Genomic DNA, 16,105 nt, shown 5'->3' on the forward strand with positions numbered 1-16,105 from the left:
CTATTTAAAAAAAAAAAGGAGGGGGGAGGAAGTTGATTGACATGCGGTTGAAACGCATATTTATTGTCAAGGTATTGGGGCCAAATAAATATCCGGCTTTTCACAGTTGCACTCTTACTCACGGATCACAAAGCATTCCAGGCTGCAATACAAAGCTGAATCAGCAGAGCGCGCAGCAAAAAAAACGATGACTCTCCGATTACGTAACGCCGATGCAGAGGCCTGTGAGGATTCACACGTGCCGTCTCATTTGCAGCTCGTCTTCAAGCACTCGACTGATAGTCTCAGTGTCTCTTTCACTCCAGACCAGTTCTTTGGCTCAGCTGCTGGTGGCTCTGCTGTGCTCCTCCTCGTCCTCGGCCGCCTCGGGCCGGAGATCGTCTCTCTCTTTGACGGCGTGGAGGGCGTAGTTGATGGCGGTGCTGTTCGTCCAGCTCCAGGCTCCTGACGCTGGGTTGTACAGCATCCCCTGGACGGACTGCACCGAGAAGCCGTCTGGCACAGGAGCAGAGACGCAGCATTACAACATAGAAACACTGTTTCACACCTATTTCATTGAGGAAAAACCTACTCTGCACTTTTATCAGACTTTTTTTTTTTTGGAATTAACGGGTGACATTTTTCAGGCCTAAGAATGATAAAAACGCATCTGCCCACTTTAACTTTAAGTCTTAACAAAAATAAATAACCCTATTTAGCTCAGAATTACTCTGAGCTGCAGCCACTTCTGTTTGTTTTTTTAAACTGCTCAATCACTGTTTAGATCATCAATTAACTGATCAAGTCTACCAAAAAACAGACAATTCATAATGGTTCAGTTTTGACCGTCCACAGCGGGAAAATACAGATTTTTATTTTGGCAATGAAGCAGGAAAAGAAAATCAATTCCTATTTTGAGGAGTTTATACAGTTTCAGTACTTTAAATTCTTGGTTTTAAAAAAGAGCACTTTTTATTTTTTTTAAGGTAGGATTTTTGTCTGGATATCATATGAAAAAAACAAACAAAAAGACTGAAATCAAAATAAGTGAAATGCATGAAATTCCTATGGCACGTTGTTAGCTATTGTCCATTCAGCTCAATTTTATTGTAATTTTCTATATAAACATGCATTAAATTTACCCCCTCTGATAATTTCAGATCTAAACCATGTACATAATGTAAGGGATGTTACATTGTAAACCAGTCCGTACATGGCATTTATGTCACTGGATAATAAATATTAATACAGAGCAGAAAATGCCTTCACCCTGTTTGCTCTGGCGTGCTCTTATTTTGAAAGTGAAGGGAACTTACTCGACTCCAGAAGGCGCTCCAGGTCTACTGGGCTGACAAACTTCTCCCAGTCGTGCGTCCCCCTGGGAACGATGCGCAGCAGCTGCTCGGCTACAACAATACCCAGCGCGTACGACAGGTTGGTTTTATTAATAGTGGTGATGAAGAGTGAGCCACCCGGCTGCAAAGCAAGCACGAAAAGCAAGACAATGCCTCGGTGTTAACTTCTGATTTCACTATTTTACATCATCATCATCATCGCAACGCCGCTGCGATTGCAAGAGGCCGCGCAGGTTATCGGGGTATTAATAGAAGGGATTTAAAGCTTTCGGTGCACGAGAAGAGAAAGAATGAGCGCCAAGCCTGGAGGTTCAACCGGGGCAAACGCAAACGTAACAGGACGGGGGGGGGGGGGACGAGAGACGGGAAACGAAAAAGGCAGAGTCTCCTTCAGAATGTATCAGACGGGGAGTTTCTGCTGAAGCGTTTCTGCGTTCGTGCCCCGGGGGTCAGGATAGTGTTTTGATTCCTTTCCTTTTCTTAGCAACAAAGCAGAAGTAAGACATTTGTGTCACAGAAAGGGTCCAGTCATGTCTAAACCTCTGGCATTAAGAGGTCATTTTCTGTCCCTTCAAGCGCTCTGCTCCACTGACCCACGAGATTATCTGGCCTTTGTGTCGATGCACAGCTCTCATCGCGGCTGGTCGGGGGGGGGGCTCAGCGCACGTTAGAGATATAAAATCACGTGCCGACGCAAAGCACAACGCGCGAGAGCGAAATCGCCGTGTGTGACGTTAGCGGTCGCTTGGGTGAACACGCGCCGAGACAAAGTGTTCGGGTGTAGAAACATCTGACCAGGTGGAACAGCTGGAGGAAAGGCACGCACCTTCAGCATGCAGCTGCTGCAGAGGGCGAACGTTTCCCGATCAGCCAGATGTTCGACCACCTCCGACGCCACGATGGCGTCGAAAAGCCCCGCCCCCTGCTCTCCGTCTCCTCCTTCCTCTTCCTCCTCCGCCGAGAGCTCCTCCAGAGTGCAGGCCCGGTAGCGGACCCGCCCCCGGAGGTCCGGGTCGCAGGACGAGTGGAGCCGAGCCGTGCCGATGCTGTCCTCCACCGGGTCGATGCCCAGCACGACAGCCCCCAGGCGAGCCAGTGGCTGCAAGAGGAGGGAGGAGGAGAGAAGAGTCAGAAGGTGATGAACGATCTGAAAATACCGACTTTGAAACAAGTGCTCTCCCTTTCCTTTCCCCCCCAAAAATTTTTTACTAGTATTTATTAAATTTATAAACCGACTTTCTCTTCAAAGTCATTTGAATTTCAAAGTGTTTAATAATGGGGTTTATTAATCACAATTCAACAACTAGAACAAGGAGAATCAGCACCTTTCACTTGTGCAAGTTTTGTATCCTCTCAGTTCTTCCCATTCAATGCATGTAAAAGCCCGTTTAGCGGTAATTCTGAATCTGAGCCGAATCTGGTAAATATAAATGTACACAGAAACAGGTCAAAAGTTCTAAAGCATTTTTGCTACAGTTCTTTATTAGTTTAAAAACAGTAGTGAAAGGGGATTTTTTGATGATTATCAGGAATGGCCTGTAATAAAAATAATAAAGTGGGATTACGGTTGCTTTGCCTGTGTTGCTAAGCGGTTGCCAAGCAGAAGAAAATAGTTCATGCTGGCTGCCGTTGCGCTGTGTGATCCATTCACAGACAATATTAAAATATAAACCAAGGCAAAATGTACCAACAATTGTTTCACCTTTGGTTTGGCTCTCATCAGCTGTCACGGGTGACATATGAGGCATCGCTGGACTGTTAAGATATTTCAAGACCACTGCTAATGCTGCTCCAGCCTTCAGCAACTGGACCCAAAACGTCCAAGGACGGCTCGTAGCTCGACGTGAACTACAACACCCCCTGCTGGACAAATTAAAAACAGACAGGTCTTTTCTGTGACCAGCACCTGCCTCCCTGAGGGGCTGATTTAAATCCTCTGGCAGCAGAGGCCTTTGGGTGTGAAGGGGTGTCATGACGGGACAAGGGGGAGGTAGCAAACCTCTGCAGACACTTTCTGGTTTTTGTGCGTGCGCTGGAAATGTGACAGGGCCGCACGACAAGACGCAGCTACGCGCGGGCCCTGATTTTGTCTTCTCGGATCACGCAGCGCTGCTGGTGCGTCCTCAGCTCGAATGAGGGCAGAGACGGAGAGCCTGTCGCGGCCGGCACGGCGCCGTCACCGCTAACAAACGGACAAACAAGCGTAAACGACCAACTGTCCCGTCCACCAAACTGAGACCAGTCAAATCAAAGGAGGATAAAAATTGGGCCGACGTTTTGATGCTTTTCTGGCCACTGGTATGAACTGGATGTGAAAGAAGTGGCACTTTTAGCGATGCAGTGGAAGCAGAATCTTGCCCTGGCCGAAAAGTTAAATAAAAAAAAAGAACGTGATGTGACAGGTGGAAGATGCAAAGACTGGACAGGGACGGGTAAGTGGAAGGGAGAAGATGTATTTTTGTCCACACACACACACACACACACACACACACACACACACACACACACACACACACACACACACACACACACACACACTCGCTTACCTCGGTGAGCAGGCCTCCTCCGCAGCCCACATCCAGTATCTTGAGTCCAGCCAGCGGTTTGCCAGGCTGGCGCTTCATGTGCACGTTCAGCAGACTATCCCTGAAACGGGTGTCAATTCAAATCAGACGATTTAAAAACAGCCCCCAATATCTTTCACTGAAGCGTTGCTGGGCCGAGGCACCACCCGGGGAAGTGCAGGCATCCTTCAGGTAGAGTGCAGTGTACAATTATAGGGATTGCCAAAGTCATTTTTATCATGTTAGCGCACTGCTTCCCTAATTAGAAAAGTGTAATAATATGAAATCCTGATATTTGGAAGTAAGCAGTTATTTCTGCTCCACATACGGAGGTGACGCTGGAGGTCAGGGACCGTTAGAGTGTCTACATTTTGTTTACGCCATCCGCTCTGACAACCAACCAACTCCGCAGGGCTCTGCATCCTCGACAAACAGCTCCTGGCTACAGATGTGCCCACCTTGATCGAATCCCTCGCACGACTGCCTGCCGCAGGCAGTAAGTGTGCAGAACAAGGAGAGACTGGTGAGTGCGTCGTCCTCGTTAAAGCTCTGCCAGGGTTCAGGGGCATTTGTGCAAACACTGAAGAAAAGCAGATTAGGCGCTGGCACACGTCCAGCTAACGAGCTCTCTGTCCCGCTGCACCGCAGAAAGATGTGGACGAAGGCTACTTGGCAACTCAGTGGAGCAACAGTCCATGTTATTATTGCTCTTAGTGTTGTTGAGAGTTGAAACAGACCATCACCTGCCTCCATCTCACCCTATCCTCTGCACTCTCTTCTCTCACACCAACTACGTTCATGTCATCTTTCACAACATCCATAAATCTCCTCTTTGCGCTTCTGCCCGGCCTTCTGCCTGCCAGCTCCAACCAAAACAACAACACTGCAGTAGAGGAAGGTGGATGCATTGCACTTTACAAGGTATCTAAAGGCTACGCTCACATGGCAGTGTGAACCACCACATCACTTGAGATCTTATTTCCAAATTACTAGGGCCACTTTCATATGTAAAATATTTTTTGATTGTTTTTTTTGTTTTTTACCTCTTTCATGGTAAAGAAAAAGACAGAAAGAAAAAAACATTGAGTGTGTAAAGCCAGACTGAGTCCAAAACGTGCAGCAGCAACAGCAGCAGGAGCTACAATGTCTCATTTAGACATTCCCTGAGGGCAGATCCCATATCAGGCAAATCAGCCTCACTCAGACAGAAACTGGCACTGGATGTGTCACAATGTCACTATGCGCTTACATCATCATCACTACCACCAACAGAGGCCACTGGGGGAGGGGTTGGGTAGCTGGCTAGATGACTGCCGAGTCTCTGCAGCAGAGCTTATCAATCAAAATACAGACGCATAGTCGGCGCCTCTAAGCACGCACAAAAAACAAAAGCTAAAGGCTGACAACGTGCTGATGTGCGAGGGGCCACTGTCACTTGCACTGTACGTGACTTTCATGTATTCGCTGAGCTCAAACACCACGAGGCTGAATCTGCTTCCGGTGGTGCTCGATTCGACTGACTGTCAGAGCCCTGTTTTCATGGTGACGTGGGTGTGACATCTCGACATTTCAAAAACATCACATTGATGCACACGTGCACGCACACACGCACCGTATAAAGGGAACCCGCAGGTCATTCATCGCATGAAGAGCCGCAAATTCTCCCTGTTCATCCCACCATTTGCTGGCCAGCTTCTGGAACCTTCTCAGTTCCTCTGTGTCCACCGTGGTTTGGGAGGCAGCCCGAGCGCTGTGAAGGAAAAGAGGCAAGCTGGTGTTTACACTGGACATGACTACAGGTTAGGCACAACTTTACTGATGTGAATAATACGTGCTCCCTCGACATAAATAACCGGAGAATAAATGGTCAACTCGAGACATCAAAGGATATGCAGCAGAATTTTTACTTAATCAGGAAACACAAAAAAACAATGTAGAATATCTACTAATATTTTAAAGATTAACTATCACAACAATTTCAGACCTTTAACTTTTATCTTGGACTCGAGTGAAGCACCTATCCATGATTAATGGTTAAACAAAAACCTCTATAGTTCTCCAGAAAACAGCTTACTTAGCACAGTATTTATACCCTTCTGCAAAGTGCTTTGTACTCATTTCGTATGTATTGACATTAATACAGGAGCTTAGGTATTATTAAAAGTTTTCACTTCCGGGGAGTTCATCGTCCCCGGAAGTGAAAACTTGCTGATACCTGAGTACATGTTTATGTAAATCAATCAATTAAATTGTTTACCTTCCAACCTGAATCAGCTGATTAATGCAGAATGACACATGACGCAGGCAATTGGGTTCCCTTAAGCCACTGCGCGTACTTAGATAAGAATAAAAGCCTCTACCCTCTATAAGTCGAACAGTAATAGAAAATGTGGCGTTTGCCGGGATTTGATACCTTATATGAACGGGCACGGCGAGTCGCAGAGTCCTCACACGGGCACTTCGATGTTTCCACGCCGCCGTCCAGCTACTCAAGTTCTGGGTCGTACCAGCCACGGCAGCAGGCTTTCGGCTGTACAGCCGTGACAACAAGCGGCAAAACTTATTCGAAAACATTTTTTCCTTAACGGGCTTAAAACAACAGGCTACTGACAAGATGTTTTCATCGTTGACGCCCGCTGTGTGACCCAGTGGTTAGGTCTTTGGTGCTCGGGTAGAAACAAGGCGAACTTAAGTTCCTACTCGGAAGACCGACGAAACGTCAGTCGGCTTTGTAAGTGCGTTGTTTTTTTTGTTTTTGTTTTTTTGAAACAATAATAAAGACTTCTTCTTTCGGATCTCAGACATTGACACGTTTATTTATTAACTCTAGCTTTCAAAAAAAAAAAAAAAAAAAAAAATCTACTGAAAGGTGAGTAGGACCATATATTTGGAACGTCTTCAAATGTTTACGTTTTAATTGAAGAACAGATATGGATATCGCAAAGTATTATACAACCACCTAATTATACTGTGAATGTTACTGAAACCCTTTCATTTTTATTTTTTGTTCAAGTCAGCAGAGCTTTTTTAGAGGGATAAATTAAAAAAAAAAACAAAAAACGACACTTTTAAAATTCTTTTTTCATACCATTAATTTTAAATGTTTACTAATTTCAAGTCCTCCAAACAGATCCTTTCCAAACCAACAGTGAGATGAATCTGGACCTCTGCCTCTCTCAAAATTACAAATGTGATTCCACAAGTTAAAAGTCTGAAGAAAAAGTCTGTTTCCTGTGTCAATTTAAGCATTTCATGTTATTATATCTTACATAGGAAGAAAGCATCACTGAAGCAAGATTAAGGAGCAAACTGTTTTATTGGACATCTTACAACAATGTTTCATGGGGAAAAAGTTAAGTCCGTTTAGTTTAAAATTATACAACTTGACATCAGTGTCCATTGTGTTGGAAAGATCTGCGTTGTGATACAAGTGAGCGTCTCGATCACCTGAAATCTTGTTCTTCAGTCACACTTTAAAAAAAAAAAATAGCAACATATTTACAAAGATGAAAGAAATGAATGAGGGAGGTTCACCTACACAACTGCCTCTATAATGAGACAATCCTGTTCAACTCATGGAATTTAAGATGGTAGGGTGCACAGTTCAACAGGTTAACTGTGCTCCTCAGCGCCGGCTGCGACGGGACGGAGAGTTGGACCTAAAAGAGACACATGGACCAGACGTTAATACTGTAACCAATAATACTGACCCAATAGCACTAAAGCACACAAAGACAGGTACAATTACTCCTCTCCGGCTAGGATAAGTACAAATTCTGACAGTATATGTACAAATAGATAGATGGTTAGATAATTAAAATATGTATTGTTCTGGTGAATTCTTTTCCCCTTTACTGCACAGCAGCAAGGCAAGAATTTGTTCCTTTGGATTAGAGCTCTAAACATATTTACACTGAGATACAGAACACACAACACTTCACATTAGAAATAAAATCATCAAAAGCATTGTTACAAAATACACTAAATTATTAATCATTTATTATGTTGTTTAACGTTTCATTATAGTAATTGAGAATACATTGTCAGGTTGATTTGAAAACCTTTTAAAACTACTAATTCATCAGTTAAATTGGCTGGAGAGAAAGCACAGTGAGACAGACAGTAAAAACACATGGTAAGAGAAAAATAAATAAAACGAATACTACCTTGATCGTGACTTAGACTTGTGTTTGCGGCTTGCCTTCTTACCAGACTTGTGAGTTTTTTCCGCCGAACGTGAGCGACTACGTTTAGATTTTTTAGATTTCTTTTCCTTGCTAACCTCGGGGGTGGACGATCTACTAGAGTCCGAGTCTGAGCGCCTCCTGCTAGATTTGGCGGAGCCCTTCTTGCTGGCTTTGCCGTCCTGCCGAGAGTGCTTGTCACTCGGAGGTTCTACCCACGACTCGTCCCTCCGCTTCTTGGACTTGCCATTCTCCTCCGAGACTACGGAGCAGTCCCTTTCCTTCTCTTTGGCTTTTAGCTTCTCCCTCTTTTTGTCAGACTCCTTTTCCCTGTCCCTGTCTTTGTCCTTCTTTTTCCTGTCTTTCTCGTGGCTGTGACTCCTCTCCCTCCTCTTCTCGGGATCTTTGCTGGAGGCCTTCTGTTTGTGTTTGCTGCTACGACTGTGGCTGCCGTCTCTGCCGTCGCGGCTCTTTTTCCGATCCCTCTCCCTCTCCTTGTCCCTGTCTCGGTCTCTGCTGCGACTGCGGCTGTCTCTGGCCCTGCCCCTACCCCTGTCCCTGGACCTACTCCTGCGGGCCCTGCGCTCCCTGGAGTCGCTGCGGTCTTTCTTGTGGCGGCCCGATCTCTCTGCGCTACGCCTCCGGTCCCTGGCCTTCTCGCTGCGCTCGCTGCGGTGCCTACGGGGGCTGTGACTGCGGCTGCGCCGCCGCGCCTTGTAGGAAGTGGAGCGGCTACGCCTCCTCTTCCTCTGTGGGGAAGAGGACCGGGAGGAACTGCGGGAAGACGCCGAGGAGGACGAGGAAGAGGAGGAAGAGTGGCGGCTGCTGTGGCTGGAGGTGGATCGGGAGCTGCTACTGTGGCCGTTGGCTGGGGAATCGGTGCTGCCCCTCCCTGATCGCTCCTTCCCTCGGCCTGAGTGCTTACTCTCACTCTCCTCCTTTTCACTACGGGACCTACGCCTCTCTACCGTGGGCTCCGCCTCCCTCTCTTTTACTTCCTGCTTGTGCAAATTCTCTGGCTGGCCCTCATCATATTCCACCTTTTCTCTGCTTAATCTCTCCTTCACCATCTCTTCTGTGGAGACAGAAACAGAGCACATTCACATTATTTAATTTTCTGTCCTTTTTAGGACTTTGTCATGGTATTTTTTTCTTTTTCTGTTTATGAATGTTACTATAATCCTGAAACAAACGGTGCTATGGGTTTTGATCTTGACTTGGTGGGGGTGGAGGGACTCAAAAATGAAAAGTTGGCATTTATGATGTGATATATGTTTAAATTAAAATAAAGATGTGCCCCTTACCCCCACCCCACAAAAATTGTCAATCGACAAAAAAAAACTCAAACAGTATTTTTGGCGGCGTATTCAAACAGACGGCATTTTGTAGAAATGTTTAGAAGCAGTCTTGCAAGTCTGCTCTCGCAGATCTGGACAAATCTTGCGTGCGTGTGAACAAAACTGCCGTACCGCGTGCAAGCAGGGCCTCTTGTGCTTGTTTCTCTTGCTGCAGCAGCATCTCCCGCTCTTTGCGGCGGAAGGCATCCTGCTTCTCCCGGATGCGGTGGTGCAACTCCTCCTCGTCCGTGTCGGACGACTCAGACCCTCGCAGGCTTCGCTCGTCCTCGTCCTCGTCGCCGCTCTCGTCTGAGCCGTAGTCGCCGAGCCCACCTGCCACAACAGATCCCCGGGTTGTTGAGTGTTGGAATGGACACACGTGCATTTCCACAACAGAGTCTCACAATCCCAAACCCAAGGCGCCAGCAGAAAAGCACACTGCCCTTCCTAAATCCAGACTCACACTGATACCAACTTGTTGTTTTAAATCACGTGAATACACTCCATACTTCCATATTTGTATTTCAGAGCATGCTGCAACCCCAGGTAGAAGAAAACTAAACCTCCATGTTGATGCTATCAGATTTTCTCCATACCTACGAACACTTAGTCATCAATAAATACCCTCCCGCTCTCCCCCGCCCAGAGACAGAAAAAGGGATACTCACTGAGACCAGTCAGAGAAGCCAGTGCACTTGACTGTGCCAGCTGTTTTGCAGGAGCTTTGATTCACATCAACAACAGGAACAACATGTTAAAACGCATACAGCCATTTTCTCAAAGGAAAGAGAGGCGCTAGAGAATGGAGTCAGACATAAAGATCTATTCACAAGGGCTGCCGTTGGTAACAAGAGAGAAAATAAAACAAATGGGGAGAGAAGAGACAGGGTTAACAAACACAATTCTTTCACACAATCCAAGGTATAGAGACGAGCAGAACCAGTCTGTACTAATGCAGTCACTTTAATGGAGGAAGGTGCTCGTTTCTACAGATGGAAGCTGGACGGAGTCCGTGCTGAGATTGCGCTCAGTCTTAGCAAACAGTCTTTCGGCAGGATCTTCAATGCCGTGTGCCAGGTGACCAGGTTTTTAAACATTCTTAGTGAGAAGCATTGCTCTGCTCTCTCCTTCGGATGCATTAGCAGAGAATGGTGAGATGCATTGCCACGTGTGCCACATGATTGCCCGACTGCACGGGGCTCAGGTGACTTTAAATTGGGAGACAGTAATGCTGATAATAGTGGCTTTGTTTTTAAAGATGGTGCATTAATTGGAAAAGTCAAGATCAGACCTCGAGTGGCTTTGCGATGAACCTCTTTGGCCACATGTTGGATCTCTTCATTAGTAACCTCCAAAAGGATCTCCGTCAGAAGGGTTTTTGTGATGATCATCTAAAAAATATCATCCAAAATGAATGAATGAATGTATTTTGCTGAAGAAACCAAACTCTATAGGCTAAATGCAATAACAATAGAAAGGCTATTTCAACTGCACACACCAGCTGGAACTCCTTTTCCTCTTCAGTCATTTCAGGTTCACTGTCCTCTGCTGGAGGCGATGGGCTGCGGTGAGAAAACTCTTTCTTTATGGCTGGCTTTTCTAAAGTGTCATCATCATCATTGGCCTCATCATCACTGTCCTGAAGACATACATGAAAGCAGACATATTACGGTCAACCAAAGGATTTCTTTTCCTTTCAAGTCAAGGAGCAACAAATGAAACCAGGGTCTCCCAGTCGTACAAATGGCCACGGTGTGTGGTCAGTACAAAACACAAGTTAAAACTTCTCTTGAAAACATTTTTTGGGAGTTAGAAAATTGCAGAGTATAGCATTTAGCTGACTGTACACACAGAGCCATGCGGGGATTTATTACCTAAACCTGCATACCAACACAAAGAACAACCATACTCAGTGTTTAAATTGACAATTCTAGTTGAATGAAACAAAACACAAAGCTACAATGAGCTTTATTTTCGTGTGGCAAGACAAAACACACTGTTCCAGCTTGGTGACTTTGCTACTAGACTTGGTCACTTTCCCCAAAAAGGCTCTAGGCAATTTTCTTTGAAGTCAGCTAATTGCGGCAACAAAGTGATGTGATAGCATAGTGCCTGTGCCTGACAAGCAGTAAGGTCTGCCATCAGCCACCCACAGCCTCTGTATGAAAGCACTCTGATGATCAGTTTCACTTCACTACAAGTGCAGTGGCCCTGGACGCAGCCCCAGCCCATATGCACTAGAACTAAAATGTAATTGACACAAGCTGGCCCTTTTGTCTCTCTCAGAGTGATGATTGCCCCACATATAGTTGGTAGGATGAAAATATTCTGCGTGTGCTCCATCCCACGATAAATGTCTTCAAACCGCTGATACCATATCGCTGCTGAAAATAATATATAAAACTAGATCAATTCCACCATAAAAACATTACTTACAAATTTGCTCTTTCGAGGAACATGAGGTCCATCCCCTTCCTCATCGGCCTGATGCTCAACGTCATCATCGTTTGGCACTTTGGCTCGTTCCAGCTCCATTCTCTCTCGCTCCAGCTTCTTTTGCTTCTCCCTGTCCATCTTTTCAAGGCCCTCGCGGATCCATAGAGGGAGCGTTCGTCTTTTTACAGCATCTAAATGCAGAAGAGATTAATGCAGATACCAAACAAATATAATGACTGCTTAGAAAAAAAAAATACTGTGGTGAGGTATATTTTGCAGTAGGCTGACAATAATCTGTAACAACTTACCCAGCGATACTGCTGGAACCTCCTGCTGCTTGACAGGGAGCTGAACGGGAGATCGGGGCCTGTCCCTGAAGCCAGGAGGTCTGCTGTCCCGTCTGTTCTGAGAGGGACCTTGCCAGTAGGAGGAGTGGAAGCCAGAGGGCGCCGGGGGGAAAGATGATGCAGCTCCGTGCTGTGGAAAGAGAGCGCAAATTGAAAAATCAGTGTTGAGCATCGAACACAGATGTTCATGCCCTCAGCATAAGGTTTGCTGTTGCGTTTCTCCAAATTTCCATCAGTGACAGTCATTGATGCCTTCTCGCTTAAAAAAAAAAAGTACGTTTACAAAGGAAAAGCACAAGATGGTCACAAACCATGCTGGATCCTTTACAAGTCAACTCTTTCCTCTTCATTGCATCAAGAAAGCAATGACTGTTACGCCTACATGCTGGGAGCCGGCACGGTTTCTATGGATTGCTCCTTCTTGTGTTACTCGGCTGTCACACTTAAACCCAAATGCTTCACAACAGTTCCTACTGTCGCATCGGCATACCTGATAATCAAACTGGTTCATGGCCATGGGGGCCATGGCGTAGCTGTCGGGCTGTGCCCCATACCCATGGCTGTTCTGGGGGTAAACCCCATGGCGGGCTTCAGAGTTGAACTCAGCGCTGTCCTGGCTGTTCCTGTCCTCGCTGGGGGTCACCACATCCATCGGCCCCGACCCCGGCGGGATCCAAGTTTGGTCTGGGGGTGGTGGAGGGGGAGGGGGCTGGCCATGCATTCCCCATTCTGCAAATAATAGCATTTATTTTAAAGAAAAAAAATGCCCTGATGTTCTCAAAGAACTGGTCCACATCCAATGAAGAAAACTCATTGATGCAAGAAATAAAATTAGAGCGGGAGTTTGGAGTTGTCTCTTCCAAAAGAAAAGGCAGCTAAAGGAAGTAGGCTAAAACAACATGGATGCAGTGATGAAAATTTACAATTAACAGTTTGAAAAAAGTCATTATGACCAACCGCAACACTTTTATAAGCCACTTTAGTTACACCAGATATCTCAACTAGTTGCAGTACCACATGAGCCCAGCTAAAGCAGTATGCGTGGGTGGGAACTTGAGATGGAGGGGGGAGAAAAATACATATATAAAGGGAAAGACAAAGTATCTATTAAAGTACTGCAAGTATAAGAACAATATGCAAAGGGGAATAAACGGGTACCTGGCTGCCACATTCTGCCAAACGATGGTTCGCCCTGAAAGCCTCCATGGTTGGTAAGTGCCGCTGGTTCCAGGCCTGGGATTTCCTGTCCATTGGGTTGAACAATTTGCTGCTGCTGCTGCTGCTGAGGCGGTGGCTGCTGCTGCTGCTGCTGCTGCTGAGGTGGTGGCTGCTGCTGAGGCGGTGGCTGCTGCAGCGGAGGCGGCGGCGGTGCCTGCTGCTGTGGCTGTGGCTGCGGCTGCGGCTGCTCTGGTCCCGTTGACTCCTTCTGAGCAATCCATGCCTGTGCCAGGGCGGCCCAATCCACTTGGCCTGTGGGGCGGGGGGAATAATGCAAGATGCACAAAAAATAAATAAATGGAAGTTGTGCACAGCAATGAGCTGTGTAAAAAATCGTGACTGATGAGGAAGTCGCACACCGACCTGGATCGTGCTGGTGTTGAAAAGACTGCATCCACTGCTGCTGGCTCAGAGGCCACTGCGGCCAGGGCTGTCCTCCCTGGTCCCACATCGCAATCTTCCAAAGACAAACCTGAGATATACAGCGCATATTTGCATCACTGCATTCTCCAAAACTCGTTCAGCGGCGTTAAAATAGCGCTTGATTATTACTTCAAATACAACAATAAAGCATTGGCCTCGGGACTACCGCTGCAAGTCCACCCGGCTTGCTAATGGCGACTCTCGTGAGCAGGGCGCCCTTTAAAATACCGACGACGAGAACAAACGCTATAAAATACTTGGTCTGGGCGCATGACTAAAGCATGACACGAATACATTCGGAGCAACTGAAACCAAAACCCCGACGGCAGCCTCTTGTCATGCGTCTGTGAGCTAAGGAAGCTCGAGACAGCCAGTTAGCATGAGCTAAGGTTAGCTTCGCTAAAAAAAAAAAAAAGAAATAAAAAAAAACATGTATGTTTTTTAACTGGGTATACAATTTATTCAAAAATTCCGTATATTTTAAAATAAAGCTAGACACACGTCAGATATTCTGGTTGAAAGTAGTGTAAACTGTAAGTTTAGAGTTAAAGAGCCCCCACCTTTCCAGCCTGCTTCTCTCCACCGAAATATGCTTCCAAATCAAAATGGCTGCAGCAGCGAGCCGCTGGGAGGAAGTACGGAGCGAATCTCCGCCTACGTTCACGGACTGACCGGATATGAACAATTTATGCTTTTATTTGCTCGAAATTTTGTTTCCCTTGTTTCACATTTTATGGAACCCTACGACATCGCAAGACTATAACACGTTTAATAACAAGAATAACAAATTTTGGGGGTACGGGACTCGTTAAAAAAAAATAAAAAAAAAATACATAGGGGTGATTCTCGAGAATGTAGCCTGAGATATGTTTCAGAAGGATATACTCATTCAACTAAAAAAAAAAAAAAAATAGTTATTTTTTTTTTTTGAGTTGTAAATTTATTATTGTCATTTTTTCAAGGTTTTGCCTCAATTTAGCATTGTAAATACTCAAGCAAGATAATAAAATATAACTAATACATTTGTTAAAAGCACCCTGCCTTCGTCCTATGACAGCTGGGATAGGCTCATCATCATCAACATTGCATTTTAGGAGGAAAGAATAGTGATAATCTTAAATTTTTTTAATAAATAAATAAATAAAAACAAGGCCTAATAGACGATGAGTAAATTTAAGGCCGACGTGATCTGTGATTGTCATTTCCCGGCTCAACTCTGATTTGTGAACAGGTGAGTGAAAGGCTGACTCAACAGAAACAGTAGCCACAAGATGGCAATATTTCTCCAATCATTTAACTGATGAACATAAACCTTACATTTCCACAAAAAGGAAACAGTTGAATGTCTGCCGGCTTTGTGTGTGTTTCTCATAACAGAACAAGGTATTCCTGGGAAAACTGAACTTAACCATTTGTATTGCTTGGATACATCTAAAATCTTTTTTGTTTATCGACTGACGCATGATAAATGAATGAGGGTTTACAGAGAATGGTCCGAAAAAGAAAAAAAATATCCAGAAAGAGGCAGTTTTGTGGACAAAATTGTTGGTACGAGATAATAGAAAGGCAACAGCAACTCAAATCCTAGGAGTGGGTGTATTTTCTTGGCACACTTTGGGCCTCTTAGTACAAATTGAGCGTCGTTAGAATGCCACAGCCCTACCTGACTATTGTAGCTGACCATGTCCATATTATGATGACCACAGTGTACCCATGTCTTGACAGGAAAATGCACCAAGTCACAAAGCTCATATCATCTCAAGCTGGTTTATTGAACACGACAATGAGCTCATTGTACCCCAACGGCCTCCACAGTCACCAGATCTCAACCCAATAGACCTTTGGGATGTGGTGGAACGGGAGATTCACATCATAGACGCACAGCTGACAAATCTGCAGCAACTGTGTGACGCCATCAAGTCAATGGAAACTGGCCATTGGTCCGACCTCCCATTAGGGTTAGGGTTAGGGCTTGGGTTAGGGGAGGTCGGACCAATGGGCAATTTGTCGGACTAATGGGAAGTCGGACCAATGCCATGCTCCCCAAGTCAATATGGACCAAAATCCATGAAATGTGTCCCAACGCTTTGTCGAAAGTACTGCCACGTGTAGGAAAAGAACCAACCTTTAACGAGCGAGGTGCACCTAATAAAGTGGCCAGTGAGCGTATAGTTTGTGTGTGTTGCTGCAACACAGACTAAATAAGAAAACTATCTGGTCTCAGCTCGCTGATGTCTTTGCACAGCGCAGCATCGCATGCTC

The 16,105-nt window shown here is 45.6% G+C and overlaps 2 protein-coding genes across 4 annotated transcripts; both read right to left on the minus strand.

Moving 5' to 3' along the window:
- Positions 1 to 42: 42 nt before the first annotated feature.
- Positions 43 to 6,573, minus strand: coq3 (coenzyme Q3 methyltransferase). 2 transcript variants are annotated; one of them, XM_076012721.1, is made up of 6 exons: positions 6,312 to 6,573; positions 5,511 to 5,648; positions 3,881 to 3,980; positions 2,161 to 2,433; positions 1,296 to 1,455; positions 43 to 495 (listed from the first exon to the last, which is right to left on the minus strand). In XM_076012721.1, exons 1-6 carry the CDS (start codon positions 6,470 to 6,472, stop codon positions 320 to 322), a joined length of 1,008 nt encoding a protein of 335 aa, XP_075868836.1. In that variant the 5' UTR covers positions 6,473 to 6,573; the 3' UTR covers positions 43 to 319. The 2 variants fall into 2 exon arrangements, with proteins under 2 accessions (XP_075868836.1, XP_075868837.1); XM_076012722.1 differs by lacking the exon at positions 6,312 to 6,573 and adding an exon at positions 5,883 to 6,022.
- A 622-nt stretch (positions 6,574 to 7,195) lies between these two features.
- pnisr (PNN-interacting serine/arginine-rich protein) lies at positions 7,196 to 14,503 on the minus strand. Of its 2 annotated transcripts, XM_076012998.1 has the most exons (13): positions 14,404 to 14,503; positions 13,784 to 13,892; positions 13,541 to 13,672; positions 13,361 to 13,489; positions 12,693 to 12,931; positions 12,164 to 12,332; positions 11,856 to 12,046; positions 10,918 to 11,058; positions 10,711 to 10,810; positions 10,088 to 10,141; positions 9,552 to 9,752; positions 8,065 to 9,157; positions 7,196 to 7,557 (listed from the first exon to the last, which is right to left on the minus strand). In XM_076012998.1, exons 2-13 carry the CDS (start codon positions 13,869 to 13,871, stop codon positions 7,524 to 7,526), a joined length of 2,571 nt encoding a protein of 856 aa, XP_075869113.1. In that variant the 5' UTR covers positions 13,872 to 13,892; positions 14,404 to 14,503; the 3' UTR covers positions 7,196 to 7,523. The 2 variants fall into 2 exon arrangements, with proteins under 2 accessions (XP_075869113.1, XP_075869112.1); XM_076012997.1 differs by having other exon boundaries at positions 13,361 to 13,672.
- Positions 14,504 to 16,105: the final 1,602 nt, after the last annotated feature.

This window comes from Nelusetta ayraudi, unplaced genomic scaffold, assembly GCF_046127955.1.
Source record: "Nelusetta ayraudi isolate G7.1 ecotype Tasmania unplaced genomic scaffold, CSIRO-AGI_Nayr_v1 ptg000136l, whole genome shotgun sequence".
Lineage (NCBI taxonomy): Eukaryota > Metazoa > Chordata > Actinopteri > Tetraodontiformes > Monacanthidae > Nelusetta > Nelusetta ayraudi.

Bases quoted from the DNA above. Each gene is read 5' to 3' on its own strand.
- coq3 (XM_076012721.1), bottom strand. From the start codon at position 6,472: ATGTTTTCGAATAAGTTTTGCCGCTTGTTGTCACGGCTGTACAGCCGA. The intron at 2,434-3,880 runs GTAAGCGAGTGT...CTCCTCTTGCAG, and splicing joins GAGGAGGCCTGCTCACCGAG to CCACTGGCTCGCCTGGGGGC. The intron at 1,456-2,160 runs GTGCGTGCCTTT...CTTGCTTTGCAG, and splicing joins GCAGCAGCTGCATGCTGAAG to CCGGGTGGCTCACTCTTCAT.
- pnisr (XM_076012997.1), bottom strand. From the start codon at position 13,871: ATGTGGGACCAGGGAGGACAGCCCTGGCCGCAGTGGCCTCTGAGCCAG. The intron at 12,333-12,692 runs GTATGCCGATGC...CTCTTTCCACAG, and splicing joins TGAACCAGTTTGATTATCAG to CACGGAGCTGCATCATCTTT. The intron at 10,142-10,710 runs GTCTGATCTTGA...TGTGAATCAAAG, and splicing joins TCATCGCAAAGCCACTCGAG to CTCCTGCAAAACAGCTGGCA.